General features: G+C 44.1%; 1 protein-coding gene across 1 annotated transcript; it reads left to right on the forward strand.

The window, feature by feature from the left end:
- Positions 1-1,787: 1,787 nt before the first annotated feature.
- Positions 1,788-25,100, forward strand: LOC126518684 (uncharacterized). Its single transcript, XM_050168451.3, has 11 exons — positions 1,788-1,931; positions 3,535-3,632; positions 3,816-4,007; positions 6,953-6,987; positions 7,020-7,044; positions 10,994-11,078; positions 11,476-11,622; positions 14,117-14,329; positions 14,913-15,087; positions 18,228-18,304; positions 24,780-25,100. The coding sequence occupies exons 1-11, from the start codon at positions 1,788-1,790 to the stop codon at positions 25,053-25,055; spliced, it is 1,467 nt and encodes a 488-aa protein (XP_050024408.1). The 3' UTR covers positions 25,056-25,100.
- Positions 25,101-26,816: the final 1,716 nt, after the last annotated feature.

The following is a 26,816-nucleotide window of genomic DNA, read 5'->3' on the forward strand; positions in this document are numbered from 1 at the left end:
GATGCATCTTGTGCCTTTGTGCAGTGCGCAGTTTGCACATGTCTTCCGATGTTTTATCTGCCAGCTGGTTCTTAAACACCATACAGAATCTGCACACTCGGCCACGGCTGAAACAGCAGGAGAAGCCGCCAAGGCGATTCAAAGACAAATTGTCGCCACAGATGCCAAAAACTAGCACTTGAGCACATTTTTTTTATCCTCGGTACTCGAAGCTGAGGCCATGCTCATACAACTTATTCAAGTCATCTAGCAAAGGCTGCAAGATGGCTGTCAGGCCATAAGTCTTGACATAGATGTAGCGCACCAGCAATAATAAATAAATGTTCTGCAGCTGTGATCTGTACTTCACATGAAGGTTTAGCAAGCTGCAGTATACAGCCAGCAGCTTATGCATGCCTCGCTTTGGTCCCAAAGGGTTTGCAACTTCCACCTCATCTGTGTAGAGGAGTAGCAGTATGGTGCATTCACTCCCTTCTCGCATTATGTTTTTGAAATGTTCTCTGTATATAAGGCCATCATTGAAGTCTTTGTACACAGTAGGTTCTGAAGCCATGAACTCAGGTGTGGTCAAATGAGACACAATGTCTGGCGCTTTGCACAAAGCGCTTCAGCAGCTTTGGTAGCGGCACATAGTGATACACGGCATTCTGGCCAACCAGTTGCTGCTCTGGCTCAACGAAGGGGAAATTCTCTTTGGCATACCTCTCCCTTTGTCGTCTGCTCTTAATACCATTGAATAGTTGCGACACAAAGGAGCACTGGAGCAGACACTCAAGGTCAGCTGCTGTCTGTGGTGCTTTCATAGCATGAGTGATTTCTTCAGAATAAGCTTTGAGCACCAGCTCAAAGACGAACTCCAACTCGGTAAACAGCATCTCCACAGCAGTATGAGGCAAACTGTGCTGCTCAGTTACTTTAAAAAAAAGTTCCAGATAGTTGACTTCGCCTGCTGGAGAAATTGATGAAACCCGTGAACTTGTGGCTTTTGCTTGTCTGATGAATCACTTGACGGCGCGTCGTCATCAATGTGGCAAAAGTCACTCTCTGAAGCTTGCCGATTTGGAGGCGATTCCCCGTGCTGAGATTCTGCTGCGTCATTTTCCTGCACTTGGAATACACGTTGGAAGTTACTCCCGTTTTCTTCGAGCACACTCCTGTGACGACGATACAAGTGCGATCGGTAAGAAGAAAAGTTCGTGTACGTACTCGCACAGCCGTTGATGCCACAAAACACACTAAAATTCGGTTCGGCGCTGTGGGTTATGCCTATGTGGTTCACGACTTTTGTCAGCTGACAAGAGAAGTACGGGCACTTAGGGCAATACTTTACATCCATCGTTGTCTTCACAGAAAGGCACACAGCAGGTTTTTTAACTTTGCCTCGCGTGTTTTCTCCGACCACTGCCTAGAGGTAGCTCCGCATTTACGTATTTCCTTTCAGTTATTGCAAGGTCGCCAAAAAATATTTAGCAGTCTGGTGATAAATTTTGCGTAATAATTTGTTGTTAATAAAATGGAAATATTGCTTCATACAACACGGGCCAGCCCAACACGTGTTGTCAACTACTCTACCTCGGCGAGGAATACCTTCGCTTCACTGGCTACCGATGCCATATAGGTCTGTTTTCACGTGCTCGACCATCTCCTGTCTGTCAACACCTATATCGCGAGCCTTGCTTGACCCGCTAAAGTAATCACTTACTCGATAGCGACGCCGGCATTCTTTAGAACGCGCATCGGGTTATATTATCTGCTTCTTGCTGTGAAGGTGCTTTGCTTGTCAGGCCATGGCGTGCAAATGTTTGGTAACGTTTGGCGACAAGAACGTCGTCGTGCCTTTTGTTGGCCCTTGGAAGCGCGCACAGCTATTCGAATACCTGAAGCGTGAGCGGGCATTCGCCGGTATAGACTTCGGCAGCGCAACACTGACGGTAAGTGTAATTTCAATATATTGACACGTGTACTTATATTTATCGGGCGACCACGTTTCGCCGTCTAACAAATCTTATCGCACAGCGCGGGACGCGCTTGCATGTATCCGAAGTTTCTGGAAAGTTATCGATGCTTCTATCCGCAGTCTGTTGTCGCGGAACCTTGTGTTATCTGATTTATTCGCCTGACGCGAATGGTGTAGAACTTTGTGGAAGGCACGCGGGTCCCAACGATTAGTCTGGAACATTCGACGATTCTGTATAAAAGCCGACGCGCTTGACCCGCTGATCAGATTTTCGACGATCGCCGACTGTGTTCGCCGCTTTCGTTGTGCTATAAGTGTAGCCTGTTTTGTGGGCACAGGTTCGCCCAATAAAATCTAGTTTTGCCTTTCACAGTATTGCCACTGTGTTCTTAACGTCACCACCACGTGACAATATGTTTGCGGTGTCTCCAGTCACGTTCCATTGTTTGCCTTCAACTCGGGCGATTGTGAGGGTTGCATTCAGTTACTTACGGCAAGCTCAAAGTTAAAACATTCCGTGCGGTTGTGATTACTGATGTATTACGCAGTGTCAGGCAAAGCTAAGGTGCAACCGACGGCAGAAAGAAAAGTTAGACAGGTTACAGCGGAAAGAGTGTTGTAGACGCTGTTTATTGTCCTGAACTTTTTCCTCCCGTGGTCTAGTCTTAACGTTGCGCAATAAGATGAACCAACTGGCCCAGCAACAAGTATTGATATGGTAGGAAAATAACTGACAGGGATTCAGACAACAGGAGCACTGGCTCAACTGAACGCTTTATCGCATTGACAAGAATTTATATACATATACAAGAATGACACGTGTTGTATGCCAGATAGGCAAGGCACATCAAGACAACATGCTGCCCATGAATTCAACTTCATTGTAATGAAGGGCAATAAATGTTTGATGAATGCAAAAGGCACGACCTTAGTGCATATGCCATGTTTCTACTATGTCCTCATGTGCCCTGCTTACCTGGCATGCACCACGTGTCTTTGTTTGCATACTAGTTCTTAATAAAGTTTACTGGCCTAAACAGACAATGGTAAACAGTCGCACAATACTGGTAATAACTGCACATAATGATTTTAAGGCGTGCAAAATATATGCACTCATAAATAAACGTAAGTAGCGAGTGAGACTTTTCGAAAGCCTTGTTAACGTTCTGACTTTCACACCATGCTGTGACTTCATATATAAAATTTGACCGCTATGGATGCTCTGTGAACACAGCCTGTAGAACTTTGATAACCATTTGATGCAGAGTTAGATTTGTAAACCTCATGCTGCTTCCCTTTACCAATTTTTGTTTCTTTTTATGAAACACCAGACCCTTACACAAAATTATACTGCCTACAGTTACTAGATTACAGCTTTCTCTCCCAAATGGAACACATTTCATTTAAAGTGGTCCTTGGGTTATTTCAAAACCTTTTCTAGATTTTACGTGTCTGACCACTGTAGTGGGCCCCGAGCTATGGCTTCCTCATAAATTGTCATTTTTTTTTCGAACGCTTAAACTTAGGTCAAGGCTGTGTACAAGTGTTTGCTCATTTGCCACAAACATTTTTGACAGGTTTTTGATGCCGACTTTGGATTGCATGTCGATGTGACCGATGACTTTACCATTGAGGACAAGTCGAAGTTGGAGATAAAAGAAGGGAGCCAGTATCGGTAAGTCTTGTGCTTTATTTAGCAATTGTCGATTTCAAGAGAAAGTCCTTTAGGGGTGAAAAAATAAACAGCATGCCCAGCTGATTTTGTTAAATTGATGAAATTTTTTGACATGCACCGAACTTATTAAGGTTTCTATGAGCAAATTGTGCAGTATCAATCATTATTCTAAATGCATTGCAGAATTGTTGATGTCATTGATGTGGAGGTCCTCCCAGCTGCACCACAAGAACCACCTGCACGCAGAGTTTACACCCTGCCGTCGGTGCCTGTAGATATCAGGTTAAGTATTGAGAAGCACCAGCCAGGCCGCTACTTTGCAAATCGACGCAGAGTGGTTGAGTGGCTGTACCACGACCTCTGCACCTACATAATGTAAGCTGGCTAACCCTTACAACTTCTTCACTTCAGCTCATCAATGCATTGCTCAGTAGGGTGTGTTATATATATATATATATATATATATATATATATATATATATATATATATATATATATATATATATATAGAGAGAGAGAGAGAGAGAGAGAGAGAGAGAGATGTTTAATGATATGATATGAAATGCAGAGTTCGGCCTGAGGTACATTATTCTGTGTTGGGAGGAGGGAAAGAAAAAGGGAAGAAAAAGGCGCATGATGGGTGACAATGATGAGGAAATATGTAAAACATACAGTTAGCTATTTGCACTCTGCATTACCACTACATGCCACCTTCAGCAGCATGCTGTGGAATACTAGTGGCACTGCCCACCTTTCAGTGTGGTAACAGCCGTTAGTTTGATTAGACTTTGATTTGCCTCTCACGTGGTGAAAATTACGGTCAGTGAACTGTTCATCCAACTTTACTGTACAACTACAAAGGAATGTGACGATCTTATGGATGTTTCTACTTAAATTTACCCAATTTCTTAAAGCAACTTTCTGAAGCTATTCTTTTTGTATACATGAGATTGATGCATTTGCCGACTCCCATGACGGAAAATTGTCACCTGTTCATTTGTAGCGTGAAGCTGCTAGAAAGAGAGCTTCCCAGGGCATGTAATAAGGAGGGAAGATAACCGATGGTCATTAAGGGTTATGGACTGTATTCCAAGGGAAGGGAAGCAGTAGCAGGGGGCGGCAGAAAGTTAGGTGGGCGGATGAGATTAGGAAGTTTGCAAGGACAACATGGCCACAATTAGCACATGGCCGGGGTAGTTGGAAAAGTGTAGGAGAGGCCTTTGCCCTGCAGTGGGCGTAACCAGGCTGATGATGATGATGTGTTATATCCAGGTTTTCGCTTGAACTTGCCGCTCGCATACAAGTGAAGGAATTGTTGGCGGTATCGTAACATCTTTGTTGGTGACAAAAAGTAATTATAATAATGTTTATATATTCCTTTTGTGAGCAGTATGGTGCAGTAATGCTGGAAGCTATAGCAGACAAGCTTGAAAAAGTGTTACATTGAGTAAACGTGTACTTCAGTGATGAAACAGCTTTTTTTAAATCGGAACAACAGCAACTGTCATCAGTGTTCGTGCATGGTTTTGCTGTTTTGCTGTTCTTGATTGTTGTTTCTACACCAAACAAGTAAGCATGCTTGTTAGGTGTTCACTGAAATGAGGCAGCCTTCAACTTCTATTATCTGATCAAGTCAACAGCATTACTGCCAAGACATTTTGCATAGAACTCGCAAGGTACTCTGTAAAATAATCATTTTATATTTTATGCACCAAAATGTATGTCAAGGTCAGGGTGTCGAACCGGAAAAAGTATGGGTTCAGTTCATGTTTAGTGTGCTCCCTTTCACTCCATCTTGGATAAAGATCTAGAACGGTTTGTGAACCAGTTGGCAACACCGAACCGGTCCAGCACAATAAACTTATCTGCTACACATTACACAATGCTATTGACTTAAACATGCTAACCTTAAACACTCCAGACAACACTGCTCAAGTGACTGCACTTGTAAGTTCCCCAGGACTTGTATTTTTAAGTTTCATTACATTTCTTTTTCATTTCCAATCATGTTGTGCCAAGCTCTTGGGACAACCAGAAGTTTTGTCAGGAGGTGGAAGAAATTGTCCCGTTGGCAGACCGGAAAGGGCAATCGGTGTTGTTATATAAATATAAGGGCGATTCATTGGAAATAGCTACAATGGGCATGCTGATAAACCCGGCCATCTTTTGAGGGCTGCATTGTGCGGCAAGCACGTGCACCAATTCGATGCATCCACTCGCAATTCTCCGTGCTCATTTTCCTGCATTTCTTTATATTGCTAATCGTACTGAGAGCGAGTAAAACACTAGAAATTTACTCTGATGTTTGGAGAGAGCAAGATATGAGCCTGGTCGAATAGAGGAAAATAATTAACCGTCAAATATGAATTGAAGTGAAATAAAACAAATAGTTTCTAGAGTCTGTTCGGTAACAAAACTTATTTACATACATGTATTCTACATGTGACAGGGCAAGGCATCATCTGGTGCACAATCACATTGAAAGTTATGATCAATAATGAGCTCTACTTGGATTCAACTAGTGGGTAGTGCAGTGCTTGTTGAGTTGTAGGCTACAGTATTGCGCATCATTTTGAAGGAATACAAACACGTTAAGGTTGGCAAAGCAATAAATGGCTTTGTATAAACCAAAACAGCGAATTGACAGGCACTGCATAAAGGGCAAGAAGCACTGGCGCAACGGTGGGTAATTATTTTAGATAAGTTGACCTCCTTCACACATATATATATTTTTTTCAGGAATCAAATTGTCAACCCAACAGCAGCAATGTACCAGAATCACTTAGATGAGTCTCCATTTGGATCGGTGGAGAGTTTTAGTTTAGAGGACGCAAGCGGCTTGCATACTCAAAAACTAGGGGCGGCGGTACTGCGCATGTGCCGTACCGTGGCCCCTAGTTTTTGCGTATGCAAGTCGCTTGCGTACTTTAATCTAAAACTCTACTCTCTCCATGCAGGCTCTAACTAGTGTTCTTATTTATACTTCGAGCTGCTTTGTTCTGAGCCCATAACCAATATATATATATATATATATATATATATATATATATATAGATATATATATATATATATTTGCGAAGGTTTCCGTCAGGTTCAGGCACATTTGAGAATATTGGTTCAGGTTCAGTTCTGGCCGAACTTCCAATTCGGGTACGGGTTTGGTTCGACACCCTGGTTAAGATCACTTATGCCAGCTCTTTACATCATATAAAAAGGAAGAAAATATCTGGCAGCCATCTTTTGTTACATGCAATATCTTTACCAGTCAATAACCTTTGCCTTCTCTTCCTTTCCTTTGCTACCACTTTTGCCTTGAGCAGGCGCAGCAGTTATGTGGCCCTTCCTCTGGACAGAGGTAGGGTGCACTCTTCGCTGCTGTATGACAAGGAGGATCTTTGGGATCAATGACAGGGTGATCAATTTTCTGATCCCTCTGCTGTGTCACTCCTTTTACTTTATGGGCATGTCATTGCTGTGAGATGTCTTCATGCTTGCACTTCATCCTGCATGGTTATGTGTGTGATGTGCTACTGTGACACGTTTATTGAGCTGCCATTGTGGCTCTTGTTCTCCTGTAAAAGCTATAAGAAGACTGTTTTTTCAGTTGTGGGTATAGAAAGAAGATTCAGAAGTTGAGGTAGTAGCTTCCTCGCATTAAAATCTTGGAACATTTTTGTGGGCAGGTATCGCCCACCTTAGTAAAACAGCAGCAGTCAATGTTCACACCACATACATAGTTTTTTCTTGTCCATGCTTCGAGTACAGGATTTCGAGCAATATAAGTCTGTAAGGGGCTAGTTGACTTATTTTTCACTTGATTGGTACATACATTGGTGTACATACATAACAAAAGATTATTGGATAAAAGCTGCGTTTGAACACCCCGATAGCCACACTACCCCACATAAAGACGGAAGGCAACAATGTAGCAATGTTTTAATATAGTACAAATAACATGTGATGTAATCAATGAGCAATGGTGAGTCATCACCCCACCTACTTTGTTTATACTACCAAGCTTAGAATGACAGTAAGTTGAGTTAGTTGGTATGGATTCATAATTTGAAAGCAGACTCAAGGGAAGAGAATGAAGCACAAACGCAGACTATCAACTGAAAGTTCTCTCTGAGGCAAAAAAGAAAGACACAAAACTTATCTACGCACACTTGGGTATGGTAGTGCCACCTGTCGATCAGGAGCAAGACAGTCGCTGTTTTCTGTTTTATCCTATTCTGTTGGATGCTTCACATACACATTATCATCATTACTCACCAACCTGCCCAACTGTCAGCCTTGCTAAACGCCGTTACTCAGTATGTTGTGATACCGCGTGCAAGTATACCTGTAGCAATGACAGCTGCGTGTTTACTTCCTGCACGGTATAAAAAGTTTTTTTTTTTGCTTGAAATAGGTGCGGACGGATTGCTCGTTTCACTTCCTTCAATAATTTTGCGTTGCCATCGTTTTCATGCAGATATGAAGTGTGAATCTATTCCCACACCGTAATTTGTCACTGTTTTGTAGAGCCAGCCACCTTTTTTTTCTTCTTTTTTTTTAACAAGCGTTTGCCTTCTAGAGAAGCTCTATCGTCAATACCAGCAGAATGTATTTGCAGCACCAATTCAGAACAAAGCTGTATAATAAAGGCACATAAATATGAAAATTAACCACAGGATTTGCTTATACAGCGTACAAATCAACTGAATCAGACTCTCGGCTAAAATACTTTCCACAACAGGCCGTTATTCTGCACCCATGCGCTGCAAAGGCTAGCAGTGGGCGACACCGTAGCAGATGCTCTGCACGTGATCCTACTTTCTACATAATTGGGTGCTGACGGTATACAGCACCACGGTATGTCCTCGGTGCCGATACCACAACAATGCAGCAAGAATACCACACCAATATAAAGTTCCTTTCAGCTGCGGCCGTTTCTACGTAGGGCAGACAGGTCGTTGTATTATTCAGTGACTAATAGAGCATAAAAGAACTCTGGTGTAAGCCTGCATGTGTTCCTGATTGACAGATGGCACTAGCGTACTGGTGCATGCACAAATGAGTTTTGTCTTTCTTTTCCACCACAGAGTGTCCTTTCAGTTGATATTTGGCATTTGTGTTGTCTCATTTTCTTCTCTTGTGTCTGTGTCTGCACGCCTACCTTTTTTCAAATTATGCTTCCAAGCATTTCTTGTACCATAAAGGACTTAAGCATGTTTGAAAAATCCGGTAGCACAGAACACAAATTGCTGTAGTGGCACTGACATGTACTGTGTTTATCTAGGAGGCAATGCTGTGAAGGCTAGGGAGACTTTCTTCACTGCTTGCATTTGCGACCAGGAAAGTGAAAAATATAAGTTCCATGTTTTCGGTGCAACTCATATACAATCTTATTTTTCGAAAAACTGCCACTTTGAAGGGAATGTGACTTATGCAAAGATGCGACTTATAGACTGAAAAATGCTCTATGTGTCAAGTAATTCTATTAAGTCTCGTACTTGTGCGTCAAAAAATGTGACCCATCTATCATATGAAAAGCTTCACAGTTGGAAAATATTTATCACATCATGACCAAAGTGACCACAGCACACCGCTAGGTGTTGCAGCCAAAATAGCAGGTCACCTTTTCAAAGTGAAAAGGTGTACAACTATATGAAATTTGACATAAGATTATGCCAGAAGTGTTGTTTTAATATACCAAGAAAATAGTTGTTCTGGAGAATGTGCTGATAAACAGCTTCCCTGCAGGACAAGCCTAGTGAAACTTCCATGACTGCACTACTTTCTCGGCTTTTACAGCATTGCTTCCTTTGTGTGGAGCGCAGCTCAGTGCTAACTTGATGCTAGCTTCCAGTACTTTAAGTTATTGTGGAACCCACCAGAGTCTTAATAATACCATGCAAGTGTCAATGCCATGGCATTACTTCATAACTCTGCAAGGGCACAATGCATACTCTGGTGAAAGTATTTGCAGGGTTGTTCATTCAGGAGCCACATATGTAGTCCCTTTTAAAAAGCTTGTGTGACGCATAGTGCATGTGCAATTATGAAGTGACACACTTTATGTGCTTTCCAAGTTCCTTCCATATTTCTGGACTTGCACATGTGTGACGGGGTGAAGGTGACGAAACAAACTTGGCAGCACATATGAGGTTATTGTTAGGAATAGATAGTAACAGTGGGGCATCAGAGATAAAGCAAAACCATGCTAGCTGCAGAAACCCAGGAAAATGTGTAGTTCCTTGGTTCTTTCAAATTTCTGCAGTCCTCTAGCTAGCACTGCATTTGTTTCATATCTTTTAGTCTCATACCGAGAAGCAGCAGGCTAGTGAGCGTATTTCTGTATGCTCCTTAAGGTTGGATTTTCCTGGGATAAATATCTGGGAGTTCTTTTTTTTTTGCGCTATATGACTTGGTCTTTACACATTAAACTAACATGCAAGAAGCTCTTCGACGCCTCGATTATTTGCAGTGCACGCTTCGATCCACGCCAAAACACACTAGACTGTTAATCTATATAACCCTAATAAGCGCAATATTGGAGTATGCCTTTATCACATGAAATCCCCATCATAAAAAAGACGTCAAATTGTTAGAATCAGTAGAGAAAAAAGCTGTTAGGCTTATCTGTCGTCGTTATGATACATATTTTTCAGCCTCTTGGAACCTTTCTAACCTGAACGTTATCACACTCCAGAAATGTCGCGCTTTGATTGTTTGAAGTTTTTGCACATTTATGCAAGTTCGCCATGTTGTTCTCGGCATTATATTTCATTTTCAGCCCCCTCAAATACTCGTCAATATCATGCTCAAACTATTTTTCCGCATAGTTTGCCTGGGAATGTACATGAATGCCCTTTAGATGAATTTCTTACAGCTATTAGTTGGAATGTATCTGTGAAATTCATTCTTCTCTTCCTACTCCTGCTATAGCCAAATGTTTGGCTGCAGTATATACAAATAAGTAAAGGAAATAAGAAGCTAGGTTAACATATTTGGAACAGGCTTCTTCAGTTATATTATTACGATATTATCACGAGATGCTCAAAAGACGAGCCGCCGCGAGAACGACGAAGTGGGGCTGTGCCCTTGGCGCAAGCGAATGTCAGCCTGGCGCTCTGGCTCCAGTGTAAACAGCCTGTAAATAGTTTCTTCCGTCTGTGTCTTTCTGCACGTAACATTCTGGTGGAGGTGAGGGGTCTTTCTACACGTAACAATATGCTTGCTTATGTGCTGTACTGCCACCTTGGATGACCTCCTGGCATGTAACTGTCGAGGCCACTGACATTTCGGAAAAGGCTCTGTATGTGCAACTACCAGTGTGGTTATAATTAGTTTCTGATATATTTTTTTACTTTCTATAGGTACCCAGGAAAACTTTATGAAGAAGCAGCCAGGGAGCTCATCACAAAGTTCCCCTGTCTGGCTGACTCAACAGGAACTGGATATGTAAGCACATGTAACATTTTCTGTGCTGTCAATGCGCAAAATAAGTGTACAGGTCCAAAAGTTAGCTGGCACACAATGTGTAATATAAATTTCTGTTGTTCAGTGTCATATGCACACTAGAGAGCAAGGCAATGCCCTGGCACCAGTTGTAATGTTGGCTGTTACATAGAAGGGGCAGGGCAACATGCTAATCAATTTTTGCGCTGGCCGCAACATTATGCCGTAAGTGGCAGCACCGTCATTAATAGTCTGGACAGCACTCAGCAGCACGCATTGAAATGTACATGATGGTGCTTCACTGTGTTCAATTTAGGCGATTTTCCTGCTAATTAGTTGTGTTGACTGTTACTTCTATTATGTGTAAAAAAGTTTCAATAGTTGCTTAATTTATTTCCAGGACTCCTGGCGGGTGCAGCTCCGCTTTAAAGCTAAATACCAGAGGAGGAAGTTGAAGACACAAGATGAGGCCGCTGGTTCCCTGCCTGTCAAAAGAACCAGGCACACTGAGGAAGTTGCACAGAAGCGAATCTCCCGGCCATCTCTTGTATGTATTGAAGTGTCTCATTCTTTTGAGGACAGTCCTGCTGTTTAGGTAGCACTCTATTCTGAACATTTAATGGGCTGTACAGTTGTAAAGACATCTACCATAATATCCTACTTAATGAATACCAAAGTATTATGCAGGAAGGATTGGTGCCACCAAAATTTGACAGTATGTAATTAAGCTATTAAGAATAGTTATGTTCTAATCATGTAAACTGAGAAAAAAATTATTTGAATGGTTGGTTATCTGTTATTTCGACTGAGAGATATTCATCGAGGACATAATTGCTTTCATATAGCAATCTGCCACAGCCACATTGGAGGAACATAATAAAGGGGCCATAAGAGTTATTACGGGGTGGGCTAAAACAAAAAACTTTGGTTGCTTAGTATAAGAAATGACCAGATTGGTGTTCCTCTGATAAGTGCAGGTGTCAGAAAGGCCAAGTGATGACATGCAATGAAGTGCAAGCATGTTTCTTTTGTAAAACAAGAACAATTATTTTGACATTTGAAGAAGCTTGCTTTTGAAATGTCGGGATAGCATATCTTCTTCCATGCGAGAAATTCACTCTCCTTTTAAAGGTCTAAATGGCACATTGTTCTATTTCCTGTTTTCTGGAAATAGACCCAGCCATGTTGCAGTGTGTGCTTGCATGTGTGGGTCCTTCCCCATTATTGATGTCCCCACTCAGTGAAGAACCAACAGCGGTGCCCCTACCTGTCCCCGTCTTATAAGAACTAAACACCACCACCTTTCCCCCCCTTTTTTATTGACCGCTTTGACTTCCTTCACCCTACTCTATACACCAGCTTCTTCTCATCTTCCTCCATTGCCTGTCTAGGAGAGTGACCTTTGCTTATATAAATTCACTGCTAAGCAGACCAGTTGTTGCTTTGAGGCAGACGAGTCCCCTTGTCAGTCTCGGTAACATTCTTTGTTTGACCATTGTTAATTTTAAAGGCTACATTTTCTTCTTAAGATATCTTCACACATTAGTATCTGGATGTAATGCAAGAAATATGTTTGTGTTATGAAAACCTTGTGTTATAAGCTGAATTTTATGATTTACAGTCGAATCCGACTATATCGAACCCACTTAAGTTGAATTATTCTATATACTGAACAATTTCTGGACACAGTATAGTTACAATAAGTATATATAGCAAAAATGACGCTTACATCGAGCAAAAATAGCAGCAACTCCCGATATATCGAACGTCAAGCGGCAGAAAAGTGCCCCCAGAAGTTGGCTTTTCCTTGCGGTGGTGGGGAACCCAAGCGGCGCAGCTCCATCCAACCGCTCTCCCTACCAAGGAATGCGCTGCCTTGGACGAGCAGTCACCACTCCCCTGCAAAAAATGATCTTGGCCCGCCCGCAGCGCTTGCTCAGACAGCCTATCGGAGGCTATTGTGCCGGCATCGCGCAAGATGGCGGAAGTGCGAGTTGTCTCGCTGCTTTTCTGGTTAATTGTGTGCGCGCCTTGTGTGCCTTCTGCCGCAGTGTTGCCGTGATGAAGCGGTAGAATTTGCCTTTCGTCGTGAAGCTCGAAATTTTAAATCGAGTTGAACGCGGTGAGAAGTCGGATGTCCCCACAGCATGCAAGATTTCGAGGAGCACTCTCAGCATGATCTTAAAAGAATAAGGGGGAGATTAGGGCTAAAGTGGCCAAACTTGCAAACCCATTGCCCGTGGTGCCCGACACGTACACACGGCCGTGTACGAGTGGTTCATTCAAAATTGTTTCAGCCGTGCCGGCACGGCTTCTGCGTGCTTGGTGATGACTGTAAATTCTGATAAATGCGACGAACCCGTTGCCGAAGTTTGGAGTCAGCTGTCAGAATTTTTGGAAGCTGTTTACAAATCAACGGTGGATAAGTTTGTGAGTGCAAATAATGGTGTTGCAACCACGGGAGAGCTCGAAAGCGAAGACTACATTGCTGACATTGTACCGAGCACAAGTGAAAGTGGGCACAATGAGGAAAGCAACGACAGTCCTTTGCCCACGTCCTCTGAAGTTATTGGTGCGCTTGCACTAGTCTGGTGCTTCTGCGGGAATGCGGAAGGTTGCGGCCTCAGCTGCTCCGACTGAGACTCCTTAGACAATGTGGAGAAGTGCGTGCGTCGCAGACAGCGAAATTGCTCAAGCAGAAGAAAATGCAGGACTGTTTCATGCGAAAGAAAGCTAGCTTCACCACTAAAGTGGTTTTACAAATGTTATGCACTTTTATGACATCCAATTATTTAGCGGGCTTATATTGAATTACGCTCTATATCGAACTGATAGGTGTTTTTTTTTTTTTGCGAGTTCGATATAGCCTGATTCGACTGTGTGTATTTTTGTTTTCCAGACTACCAAGGTTTATTATGAAAATAGATTGCAGTTTAGGCCTTGTTCCTTGCAGCCATGCCATTCTTTTTGTGTGTGGGGTGCAACATATTGCATAAATGACATGAAAATCCTGTATTTCATAACCGTGCTTGCCTTTCCAGGCTCATGACATGGGCGATGCTGAGGATGACATCAGCTTACTCATGCATGTGGAGGCCATGCAGAAAGAGGCAAGGAAAGCCTCTCCAGACACCATTTACCTCCTAGATGCTATGATGCGCACATTTGCTGAGAGGAGGAAGTGGATCTCAGAAGAAACACCAAGTGTTACGGATATTGTTGAAAAATATCCGGCCCTTGCTGTTGGCTCCGTGGTACGCATTTGTTGTGCATTCTTTTCTCACACGATGCACACTTTAGTGCGACCTAATGCATGCAGTCTTCAATGATTGAGATAATTGCTTGAGAACTTATAAGCTGCACAGTTTTAAGGACTGCATTGACCATGTCGCCAAAAACTGTCTGCATGAAGCCAAATCGGCTCTTCTGTTTTTATTCAATTTCTGTAGTTTCATGGTATACTCGGGTCAATGTCCGCATATCGTTTACTGCTTATGGATTTTTACATAATTTAATGTAGTGAGCTTTCTGTAATACCTCAATTTCTGTAAATCTCGGCATTAAAGCATCGATTCTACCCTTCTATTCCTATCCTACTTCTCGAGCCACTGTTAAAGATCTTGTGATAAAGGAGGTGGCATCCTATTTGATTCACCAGGCTGTTTTCCAATTGTAGATATACAAACATCACAGTCCTGCGAGATTATTCACCATTCCAGTGTCAACTTAAGGAACCAGTTACCACAGCAATTGAAGCACTTCTGTAGTGTCTGACACCATAAAGCTGCCTGGAATTCTTGCTCTTAATTTCTCGCTTTCTAACTTTGCACTTTTTAGGTCCTCCAGGAATTTAAAGCAATCACTAATGTGACCCTGGTTGACGCATTAAGAGGAGTCCTTGACCCAATAGCCCACAAAATTCTCCAAAGTGCCCAGAAGAAACGCCACCTGGAAGATTTCCTTATAGGGCTGGAGAAAATGAAAGATGGCGTCCCCCAGCCGGAGCAGAACGGTATGTTTACTTTCAGCAAAGGTACATTAACTTCTTGTTGTGCCACATGAAAACATTTGTATCATGAGAAGCCAACAAACAATGACACAAAGGACAACGTAGGGGAAATTATTTGTACTTACTAATTGAATTAAAGAAATGTTTAATTAATGGCAATGAAAGTTGATGAAAAAACAACTTGCTGTAAGTGAAGAATGATCCCACGTTTCGCATTACGCGTGCAAAGAGAATGACTGGGATAGACAAGACAGCACAAACTTTTAACAAGATTTCGTTGCCATGCAATGTCAAGGAGCATACGCAGCGGCTGATGTGGTGGTAGAACAGGCAGCCGACTTGCCCTGCTTTCCCCGATGCCTCTGTGCACATTTGTATAGGGTCATTTCATGCAAAACGCCCCAGACACAAAAAGTGGCCATCATTGATTTTCTTGAAAAAAAAAAAACGGGCTAGATGGCTATTGTGTGAATAAGGTTTCACCAAAGTATTTTTGTTAAAGAAAATGTTTTGCTTACATGAGTGCTCTTTGAGATTTCTGCAAAGAAGCAAAATTTGGTTGGAGGTACATATTTTTTATTCAGGTCTGAAACTAGGTGCAATAACAGATTGTATTGGCATCCTTCTTTCATATGACATCACAATTGAATGCATTTTAGAATTTTCATTGCTTTTTTGGTTCAGTAAAAAAAAAGAAGCAATAGAAGTTGCGTTTTCAGAAATCTTTTCTATAAACTTCGTTGCTTTTGAGCTACCATAATTTTTCTCCCGTTCTGCCTCTTGCCATACTGTATGCTAAAAATAATTTGGAATTAATAATAAATTATTTTTTTGAAAAATACCTGCAGAGTTGGCAAGAAATTTAATTTCTTGTGATATTCAAGCCAAATTTAAGCATTGAGACACTCCAGATCAAGATATTTCAAATATCTCAATATACGCACCGACCTCTTAGCTTGAGATTCAGAAATTTTCGGTTGAGTAAATATTGTCTGAAGCGAGAAAACAATTTTTGAAGTTAACAACCAATATCACTAGCAGGCACTGTGTATATGCCACTGCTGTCGTCGTCTGTGTGTTGTCGTCTGCTCTTCTCCTCGCCATCTGCCACCCAGCACTCAACAGCTAGCATACGGGGTGATCATTTTTCAGTTTTATTTAACTTTTATAAATTGGCTACTGCAGATACCATAATTCTAGTCCTTGAGCTGAATTGTTCAGAGGGGTGGACATTACTTACATAAAAAATCGAAACACATATTCAACAAAATAACATGTTTGCTAATCAATTTCCTAATTGAAATACGTATTGAAATTTACACACTGTAGCTGGTGAGATTGACAGGCATATCCACTTTGAATGAATTTCCAGAATGCCACCAGTTTCGATATGTGCCATCAAACTGTGTAAAGATTCACTGTTGGTCCGCTTACTTTTTTTTTAACAAAATGCTTTTATGCATTGAAGTACAAGGGTAACTATTTCATCCCATACTTTGGGAAGTATTTTGACATCGGTGTCATTCTGGAAATTAATTCTAAATGAATACTCCTGACAATCAATATGTGCCGTACAATAACTAATTAGGAAGTTCATTAGTGAGTGCTCGTAATTTTGTTGAAGATGTGTTTTGATTTTTGGTGCATGTACACCTCTCTGAACAATTCAGCTCAAGGACTAGAATAGTGCTATCTGCAACACGGGATTTTTGAAAAATTCCATAAAACTGAAAAACGATCACCCCATATACTAGCCGTAGTCTGCTGGGCGGCAGATGACAAGGAAAAGAGCAGACAACGCGCAGACGGCGAGAGCAGTGGCATGTATAGAGTGCCTGCTGGTGATGTTGAATGTCGACTTCAAATATTGTTTTCTTGCTTCAGGCGACATATACTCGAACGAAAATTTCTGAATCGCAAGCTAAGAGCTTGGTGCGTATATTGAGCTATCTGACATACATTTATCAGGAGAGCCTTAATGCTTAAATTTGGCTTGAATATTGCATAAAATTCATTTCCTGCCAACTTTGGAGGTATTCTTCTCTAAAGATATATTTATTAATAATTCCAAATTATATTTAGCATGCACTATAGCAGCAGGCAAAAAGGGAGAAAAATTATAGTAGCTGAAAAAATAACGCAGTGTATTGAAAAAAGTTAGGAAAAGCTACTTTTATTGCATTTTTACTGAGCCAAATAAACATGGAAAATTGTAAAATGCATTCAATTATGACGTCATATGAAAGAAGGATGCCACTACAATGGTCTGAAATAAAATTTGCTATTGCACCTAGTTTCAGACTGATTAAAACATATGTACTTGCAACCAACTTTTGCTTCCTTGCGGAGATCTCAGCGCTCACATGATCAAAACATTTTTTTGCAACTAAAATACTTTGGTGAAACCTTATGCACACAATAGCCATCGAGCCCAATTTCTTCAAGAAAATTGCTGACGGTCACTTTAGGTGTCTGGGATGTTTTGTATGAAATAACCGTATAGCAATCTGCTACTGAGTGAAAACCAGTGCCATTTCATGGAAATGCAGCACCTGCTGCCACCTAGAGTGAAACATTTTTAATTAGCTGTGTGCAGTGCGTTTCCTACTAAGCTCATGCTGTCATTGGCAAGAGAACCATGTGTACGTATACGTATGCCTTGGGAGTGTCTGTGCAGTAAGGTTTTTTCATACGTGCTCTACTCCTGACAATGAGCTGCTTCGGTTTCTACAAGCGACATGCACGTAGTGGTCCTGCACAAGGACTCAGCAGCACAGAATGTTTTGGTTAGGATTTATTAAAAGCGTGTAGTGTGCCTGCAACTGTGGCAACGGTGCTTAGTGACTTACGTCATGTGCATGCTTCCCAAGCTTGAGGCAGGTGGCAAACACTATATCTCAGCATTGGCACCCCTGCTTGTGGTTACCACCATTATTAAAGAGCAGAATGAACAAAAGCCTGTGGCTACTAGAGTTTTAGGTTTTGTATATTCAAAGTTAAGGGACTGCTGTGCATATAGTATATAATGCAAACAAAAGAGAGCAAGCAGGATGTTGGACTTCAGTATGCAGCAAGAGGCTAGTTCATCTTTCATATTTGCCGTATTTATTAATCTTTCTTTTTACCACCTTGTTATTTTTCAGACTTGATGCTCACCGCGGCCATATTTGTGCTGCCCAGCCTGGTGAAGGAACGGGTTGAGGCGTTTGTGTGCAGTCGCGTGAGTTCTTTTATTTTTTTGGGAACACATTAGAAAGCTCACAGCTGCTGTAAGGTGCAATGGTTTTGCCATGTCCGGTTGTACCTTTGTTTGTAAACAGGCTATCAAGGTTGATAATGGTGTATGAGCATAGAATAGGCACCTTAGGAATAGCCATGTGCCGGATATTTCAAATGCAAGGCATTTTCTAAGTGCAGTAATTTATTATAAGCATAAAAGGCCTATTTTATGCCTGTTCTGAAGTTCAGGATATGCGTATTCCCACAGCAGCAGCAAGATAGATACATGAAATAAACAGCAGTGCAAGGGGAAGCAACTTTTGCATTCATTATTTTAACGAGATGTCTTGATGTCTCATTAATAGGGCATTTCCTAAACTGCAGAATAGGCATAAAGTACGCATTTTATGCTTTTTATAAATCACTCATTTTAGAAAATGCCTTGATTCGAAAAAGCAACATGACTATACCTAAGGTGCCTATGCGATTGATGTGAAAGTGCAGAAAATTTCTTTCAGCATTTATTCAGAGCAGAAAAGCATCTCTAAAACAGTCTGAGCGCTAAGAAAGCAATTCATGGGCACCTATGAATCCGTATAAACTTAGTGTGCTTGATACAAAAGGCTCCTAGCAAAGTCGAGATCACTCATCAGCCCCTGTTGCCTTAGCAATCATTACTTCTTTTTACTAAAGTTTACATTTTTACGTCCCCTGAAAAATAAATTCAGCGGAGACAGTAAATTATGCAGACAGCTGGGGAGCATGGGGCTGTGCACTCCTTATGCTAAAGTTTCTGTGGTGGCTGAACTGTGCAAGTTCACTGGTAACAGGATGCACTTTCTGCAGTGTTTCCAAATAAGTGGTAATTCTGTTTGTGTTAGTGTACTCTTGCAAGGCTACTTCTCAATACATTTTTCTGGGCACTGTAAAACTTAATGTCAAGTGCAAATTATGAAATTATAACTGCTCATATCAGCATCAGTAAAATTAGTGAGCTGATCAAAAAGCCACTGAAAGTTTATCTGATGAGATTTGTTCACTGAAAAGAATATTTGGGGTAGAAATTAGCAGAAAGAAAAAAATGTTTGCCAGATTTTGGGAAACAATTAAAATGCCTGAACCGTCATGTATCTTATTCCGAATACATATTCGGAATAAGAACAATGAGGCACGACATATGGAACGGCAGCGAGCCGCCGAGAAGCTCGCAGGGAGGAAGATGGCAGCTAAGTCGGTTGAAAGGCAATTTGCCCGACTTCCGGATGGCGCCGAGAAAGTAGTCATGAGGCCGCACGGCGGTCTCGTACGTCTAATGAAATACGGAAGTGCGTATTTGGCAGACGTAATACTTAGGGAGGCTGGCGTCAGTCCAGACGCCGCCGGAGAGGACGTCATCCTGATGAATGTGAAGCAACATTCCATTCTTGTCGCTACCATCAGCGCGGAAAGGAAGCGAAAATACGCCGACTTGAAGCTCCTCGTGTTCGAAGGGGAAAAAATTGAAATGACTACGTACGTCGCTATGCCGGACGACTGCGGAAAAGGCGTCGTGCATGAAGTCCCTTTGTCCTTCTCGGACGCAGAGATCTTGAAAAGGTTGCAAATCTACGGGAATCCCCCGGTCCTGGGAGTACGACGACTCGGAAGAACGTCGAGGACAGTTTTAATACTGTTCGAAGACAAAGAGGTGCCGCGGTGGGTGAGACTTACGCCCGTGGCGCAACGCTGCGTAATCTACCGCAAGAAGTACGAAGTTTGTAACGCCTGCGGGCGGCTCGGACACCGCGAGGACGTCTGCCCGGACCCCGCGAATGTGAAGTGTCGTGGCTGTGGCATGGAACAACCACCACAAGACCATTTATGTGAACCCAAGTGTCAACTGTGCGGGAAAGGACACCCGCTCGGTGACAGAAAATGCAGAGAACTCTACCGTGTTCCTTACGAGGTGAAGAAGAGGCAGTGGGAACGAAAGACCAACATGCTACAGCAGCAGCAACTTCAAAAGCAGCAGCAAGCCGGAGCGACTGCCGAAGTGAATCCCAGGGGTTGTTCCAAGGTCAGGCGCGGAAACGAGGACTTTCGCGTCAGAACCGACTCCTTTCCGAGGCTGGAGGAGACCACCGGAGGGCAACAGCAGCGTGGCCGTTCGCGGTCCCGCACCAGGGGCCGCTCCGGATCCAGACAAAGGGGGAGATCAAGCTCCAGGGACCCGGCGAACCCATGGACTAAGAAGCGGAAGCAGAGCAGGGACCGAAACAATGTAAGCTTTGGCAGTGGGGTTTCCCAGGCAAAAGATAAGAAAGATGAGGATATCGATAAATTACGGAAAGAGGTTGGGGAGCTTAAAGAGGTCATTAATAAGCTCACTCAAGAGTTGCATAGATCAAAATCACAGGCGTGCACGGGGTCCCCCTCCAACCACAACGCGCAACCAAAATTGGTATCGAAACCAACCCGCCCGGTCCCTATGGCTGCGACTCCCATGCAGCCTGCGGCACCGGAGGAGGAAAATATGGTTATCGAATCGGCTAGACCACCCCCAATGAAACGCAAAGGGGAAGACGTTGATCCGTTGGTGGCACTAGAGAAAAGATTAGAAGCCAAAATCGAAGCTAAATTTGATTCTTTCATGGCCCAAATTATGGGAGCAATACAGCAGACTCAAAGCCAGATCCAAGCCCTTACGGGTGAAGTACAAAAGCAAAGGGCAGAATTAGTAGCCATCGGACAATGGCAACTAAAAGCGGAGGAACAACTCGACCAGCTCCAACATGGCCAGAGGCGCGCAAAGTGAGTCTGTAATCTGGCAGTGGAACTGTCGCGGCTTCCAACGCAAGCGAGCGTTAGTGCAACAGTACTTGACGCTATTAGATGAGAAACCGCTAGCTATAGCCCTGCAGGAGACGGGCAAAGCAGCACAACTCTCGGGATACCAAGCTTTTTCAAGTGACAGGGGTGAGAAATCTCGCGTCACTACGTTCATTAAGAGGAATATTGCGGCAATCGTGCACGAAATCAACTCGAGAGACATTGAGGCAGTGCTTCTGGAAATTATTACGGGACGAAAAGAGGAACCGAGCGTGTTCCTATTAAACTTGTACAGCACTCCACAGCAGAGAAAGGTGCGATTCAGGGCCCTCTTTCGCAAAGCTATTCAGGCAGCCGGGATTAATCCCTTGCTAATAGTAGGTGACTTTAATGCAGCGCATCCGGAATGGGGTTACGCTAAGCAAGATCCAAAAGGTAGGCAGCTATGGGAGGACGCGCACGAGCTAGGACTCACCCTACACACGGACCCTAGCTGTCCGACCAGGGTGGGTAACAGCGTGTGCGCAGACACCTCCCCTGACCTGACCTTCTCAAAAAACATGACAGATCTGAATTGGAAAAACTCGGAGCTCAATTTCGGAAGTGATCATTTCGTTCTGGCCTCGATCCTTAAAAAAAGGGTGAAGACGCGTCGTGTGCGTCAACCGAGGATCACTGAATGGGGATTATTTAGGGAGAAGCGAGAGAAAGCTGCCATAGGGAAAATCACAAACATAGAGAAATGGACGGAGGTCATCGCGCGTCACGTTGAAGAGGCAACCAAGACGATTGAAGGGGACGATGCCCCGGAAACAATAGATAGCAAACTGCTTCACATGTGGGAGGCAAAACGTGGTATGGAGCGCAGACTCAAGAAGCAAAAATGGAACCGTAATCTTAGAAGGCGGATTGCTAGACATAACAAAGAAATTGAAAATTACGCGATCAAATTATGCGAACAGAATTGGTGCAGCAGATGCGACGAGATGGAGAGGGGCATGAGCCTTTCCAAAACGTGGGGTCTGCTGAGACACCTATTAGATCCGACTAATTCGAAAACCCTATCGGGAATTAGATTATCAAAAGCCAGGCACGCGTATGAGGGTACAGACGTGGAATTTATGGACAAACTGATCACCATGTACATTGGCGATACGCATAGCACCCCCCTCCCGGAATACGACGGAGCTCCCAATGAGGAGCTCGACGCACCCATCACGGAGGCGGAGGTCAGGGCAATAATATTGGGACTAAAAACCAAATCAGCCCCGGGCCCTGACGGGATAACAAACAAAATTCTAAGAAATCTGGACGATGCCTCCATCAGCGCTCTGACGGAGTACATGCAAGAAATTTGGACTAAAGGCCACCTGCCACGCCAGTGGAAGATGGCAAACGTGATCCTAATTCCAAAGCCGGGCAAACCTCCTAAACTAGAAAATCTAAGACCCATTTCCCTAACCTCATGCATGGGGAAATTGATGGAGCGCGTAGTCCAGACCAGACTGACGCACTTTATGGAGCAGAACGACCTGTGGCCGCACGAGATCATCGGTTTCCGACCGGGCTTGTGTACGCAGGACGTGATGCTCCGACTAAAACATGACATAATCGACTCACGTTCTAGAGACGCCAAGGTAATCCTCGGCCTGGACTTGACAAAGGCTTTTGATAATGTTAAACACGAAGCGATACTCCACGGTCTCCAAGAAATCGGGGTAGGCGCGCGAACATTCGACTATGTCAAGGACTTTCTGTCAGACAGAACTGCCTGCATGAAGTTCCAAGATATTAAATCTCCAACACTGAAATTAGGAAGCAGGGGCACGCCGCAGGGCTCGGTTCTGTCCCCGTTCCTCTTCAACGTGGCGATGAGGGGCCTCCCCGAAGCCCTGAGAAGCATACAGGGGCTAAATTTCAGTATTTATGCGGATGACATCACCCTCTGGACCAACCAGGGGAGCGATGCGAGCATCGAGGAGCGCCTGCAGGCGGCGGCGGACACTGTCGTGGACTATGCTGCCAGTAGGGGTCTCTCGTGCTCACCACAAAAATCGGAGTTATTCGTCTACAACCCAAAGTCGCTCCGGTGCAAGCGTAGCTGGGAATTTGACATCAAAATAGAGGGGAAACCAGTCCCAAAGGTTAACCAAATCAGAATCCTAGGACTTTTCATACAGGAAAACGGATATAATGATGGGACAATCAAAAATCTAGAGGGCTTTGCCACGCAAGCACTTGGCATATTTAGAAGGGTCGCGCTGAAAGGACGAGGCCTGAAAGAAAGAAGCTTGCTTAAACTAACCCAAGCATACGTAATAAGCCGCGTGTGCTATGCTACGCCTTTCTTAAACATCAGGTCAGAGGAGAAGAGGAAACTCGACTCGCTCATCCGACGGTGCATAAAGAGGGCCTTAGGCTTACCAATTACCACCTCCACAGAAAAGCTCCTCTCTATGGGAGTGCACAATACCTGGGACGAAATAGCGGAGGCTGTCAGAATTTCGCAGCTTGAAAGATTAAGCCGAACGACCACGGGCAGAGCTATCCTCGAAATGGTAGGCCTGCAAACAGATAGGGGACTACGAGGCAAGACAAACATCCCGCTGGACTGCCGAGAAAATATAATCATTCCCCCCCTCCCTCGTAACATGCATCCCATATTCCACACGGAGAGGAGGGAAAAAAGAGCAGAAGCACTAATCAAACGCTTTGATTCAATGGACAGCAAGTCAGTTGCGTACGTGGACGCGGCAAGTGGCAAGTCGGGTGCGGCGGTCGCCTCGGTGGTCGACGGCCGAGGTGCCCCCGTATCGGCCGCCACCATTAGAAGCCGCAACTCGGAAACAGCTGAAGAAGTTGCGATAGCGCTCGCTTGCGTGGGAACGGAAGCAAATTTCATAATTAGCGATAGCAAAACGGCCATCTGGAATTTTGGAAAGGGCAGAATCTCGCCGGAAGCGGCAAGGGTTCTGGCTAGTAGACGGCTGAACAGAAAAATTAGCCTAATTTGGACCCCTGCACACACGTCCGTTCCTGGCAACGAGGCGGCCCACGAGTTAGCCCGAGCTCTCTACTTCCGGGTGGCTGTGGAACCGCCCGACTGCCGGAACATGGACGAGCGTCTGCAAAATTATACAGAGATTGTCGAAAATTATCGGCTACGTAGGAGACTGGTGCCACCACCGGATAAAAGTCTAAACAATAGAGAGGCAGTCGCATGGCGGCGCCTGCAAGCTGGGAACTTCGTAAACCCGGTCTGGGCATACCATATTATGCATGATAGAGAAAACGATGAGTGCAAACACTGTGGGGCGAGAGGGACCCTCGATCACATAATCTGGGAATGCGCTAGCTCACCAGGGGCTAAAGCAAATATAAATTGTAGAGAAGCCTGGGAAGCCCTGCTGCGGAGCGAGGACCCTACTCCACAGCAACACGCCATCCGCCTGGCGGAAGAAGCCGCGAAGAGTCAAGACCTCTTTGCTTGCTTCTAATCGCGGAGGTTCCGGCCCCCGTCCCCAAGGCCTGTGTACCGGGGACGGGGAGTAGGGGCCTCCTTATCCGGCGGTACAATAAAGTTGCTATCATCATCATCATCCGAATACATATTGCTTTTTCTGAATGTTATTACTCCTAAGGCCACTTGCAATGCATCACTCTTCCAGGAGCCTGAAGCGGTGCATGTTGTACCGACTGTCACTTACACCGGCAACATTCTGGAGCTGCCAGAGTTTACGATCCAACTGGAAGCGCTGGAGATCCAGGCGCCCAACCTACTACAAGCTGTCGCCATACAGATGGCATTGTACTGGACTTTTGACATAGTTTTTTGTGCAAAAGCACAGAAAACTTTTGACCTGCTGTGCCGCCTTATTGGTGTAAGCAGTGGCATACAGGCAACACCACTTGTCCGTGTAGCACAAACCTTGCTCAAGCAATAATCTTACATAGCATTTATGATGCTTGAAAAATAAATTATTTTTCACACCCCCACCCCACTTTTCTGTTGTGACAATGTTTTGACCAAGTTGCAGCATGCAACCCTCAGCCAGGGCAGACACTGAGAAGGCTCTATATGGAACGTTTGAGCATAAAACATTAATCCCCAGTGGAGGAACAATTCATCCCTGGCAGTGCAAAGCTAGTGTAAAAGTTGGTCCTATGGGAGAAAGTGGTGCTCCCCACTGGATCATCTGCGAGGATAAACTGTTAGTCCTATAAGACAAATTGTTAGTCTGAGGGGGAGGATTGGAAAGGATGAAGATTTAGTCCTTGTGGGGAGTATGTACAGGGATGAATGTTTAGTCCTACAGGACGAATTGTTAGTCTGAGGGGGAGCATCTTGAAGGATGAACATTTAGTCCTTTGTGGGAGCATGTGCAAGGAGCATCTGTTAGTCCCCTTGGGAGCAACTGCTAGAGGAGGAACAGTTCGTCCTTTTGCAGTTACTCTCGAAGGGACGAATGCTTCGTCCTTCAGGGACTAATGGTTGTGGCAATGCACTTGCTCCCCAAAGAGACTAACCCCCCTACCCTTTTTAGTCCTTTTTGGCTTAGAGTGTAGTTTGTCATGGGTTTACGCGTAAATGGCACTAGTGTGCATTTCTAGGAGGAAATTTCCAGGCCTCGATCACAGAGGTAGATAGCAGTTTAGGTGGCGGCTCTCTGAACTCTCCCTCACAACTGTAGGCGTGTTACTGCAGACGTCTATATGCAGATGTCATCCGCGTACATTGATAGCCTGACTGTGCTTGATACGTGCTCAAGGAGAGCAATTAGGGTTAGATTAAATAACACAGGGCTAAATACAGTGCCCTGGGGGCGCCGCGGTAGCTATAATGTAGAGAAGTACGGCCTTCCTCGGTGCTTACAAAAAAGGATCGTATGGCGAGGTACTTCCGTATCCATTGAAACATCCGACCACACACTCTTACCTCTTCGAGAGCAGAGAGGATGGTTTCATGCGTAACGTTGTGATACGTCGAGGAACAAAGAAGTGCAGAGACGCTTAGGGCTTTTCTCATGCTGAATGTAGGTGACCAGGTCGACGACGTTATCGATCAATGATCGACCACGTCAAAAGCCCGGCATGGCATCTGGTTAGGTGTTGTGGTACTCCAAGTACCACTCCAGGCGTCCTAGGACCATCCTCTCTATTACTATGCCCACACAGCTTGCCAAAGCGATCGGGCGATATGATGAGAGTTCCAACGGCGACTTGCCAGGATTCAGCAGTGCAACAAGGCGACTTGTCTTACAGCTTGTTGCTAGCGTGCCATCTCTCCAAGGTTCATTGCACAGCTCAAGGTGAACACCTCTCGCTCGCTCACCCAGGTGACACAGAGCTCGGTAGCAAATTTCGTCAGGTCCTGGAGCTGACTTACGGCCACACAAAGCTAATGCTGCCTTAAGTTCGTAAATTCAAAATGGTAGATTCATGCGGTGATCATGTGGTGGCGGAAACTACTCGAAGGCGATGGAATGTTGGGAGCTGTGAGTTGGCCGGATTATCTGGAGCAGAAGTCCTTTGCCACGTCTATCTCCGGTCTATTTTGAGAGAGGGCTAGAGCCTTGAATGGGAACCTCTGTACGAGGAGTGTACGAAGACTGCGCACCGTTCTCCATAGTTGCGATAAAGGCTTGCGGGGATCTAGCGACTCACAGAAGGCAGTCCAACGTTACGATTCGAGCTTGTCTAACCAG

The sequence above is a fragment of the Dermacentor andersoni genome, chromosome 1 (assembly GCF_023375885.2).
Source record: "Dermacentor andersoni chromosome 1, qqDerAnde1_hic_scaffold, whole genome shotgun sequence".
NCBI lineage: Eukaryota > Metazoa > Arthropoda > Arachnida > Ixodida > Ixodidae > Dermacentor > Dermacentor andersoni.

Coding starts and splice junctions, on each gene's coding strand:
- LOC126518684 (XM_050168451.3), top strand. CDS start 1,788: ATGGCGTGCAAATGTTTGGTAACGTTTGGCGACAAGAACGTCGTCGTG. Junction 3,633..3,815: donor AAAGAAGGGAGCCAGTATCG/GTAAGTCTTGTG, acceptor AATGCATTGCAG/AATTGTTGATGTCATTGATG. Junction 6,988..7,019: donor GGCCCTTCCTCTGGACAGAG/GTAGGGTGCACT, acceptor CTGTATGACAAG/GAGGATCTTTGGGATCAATG.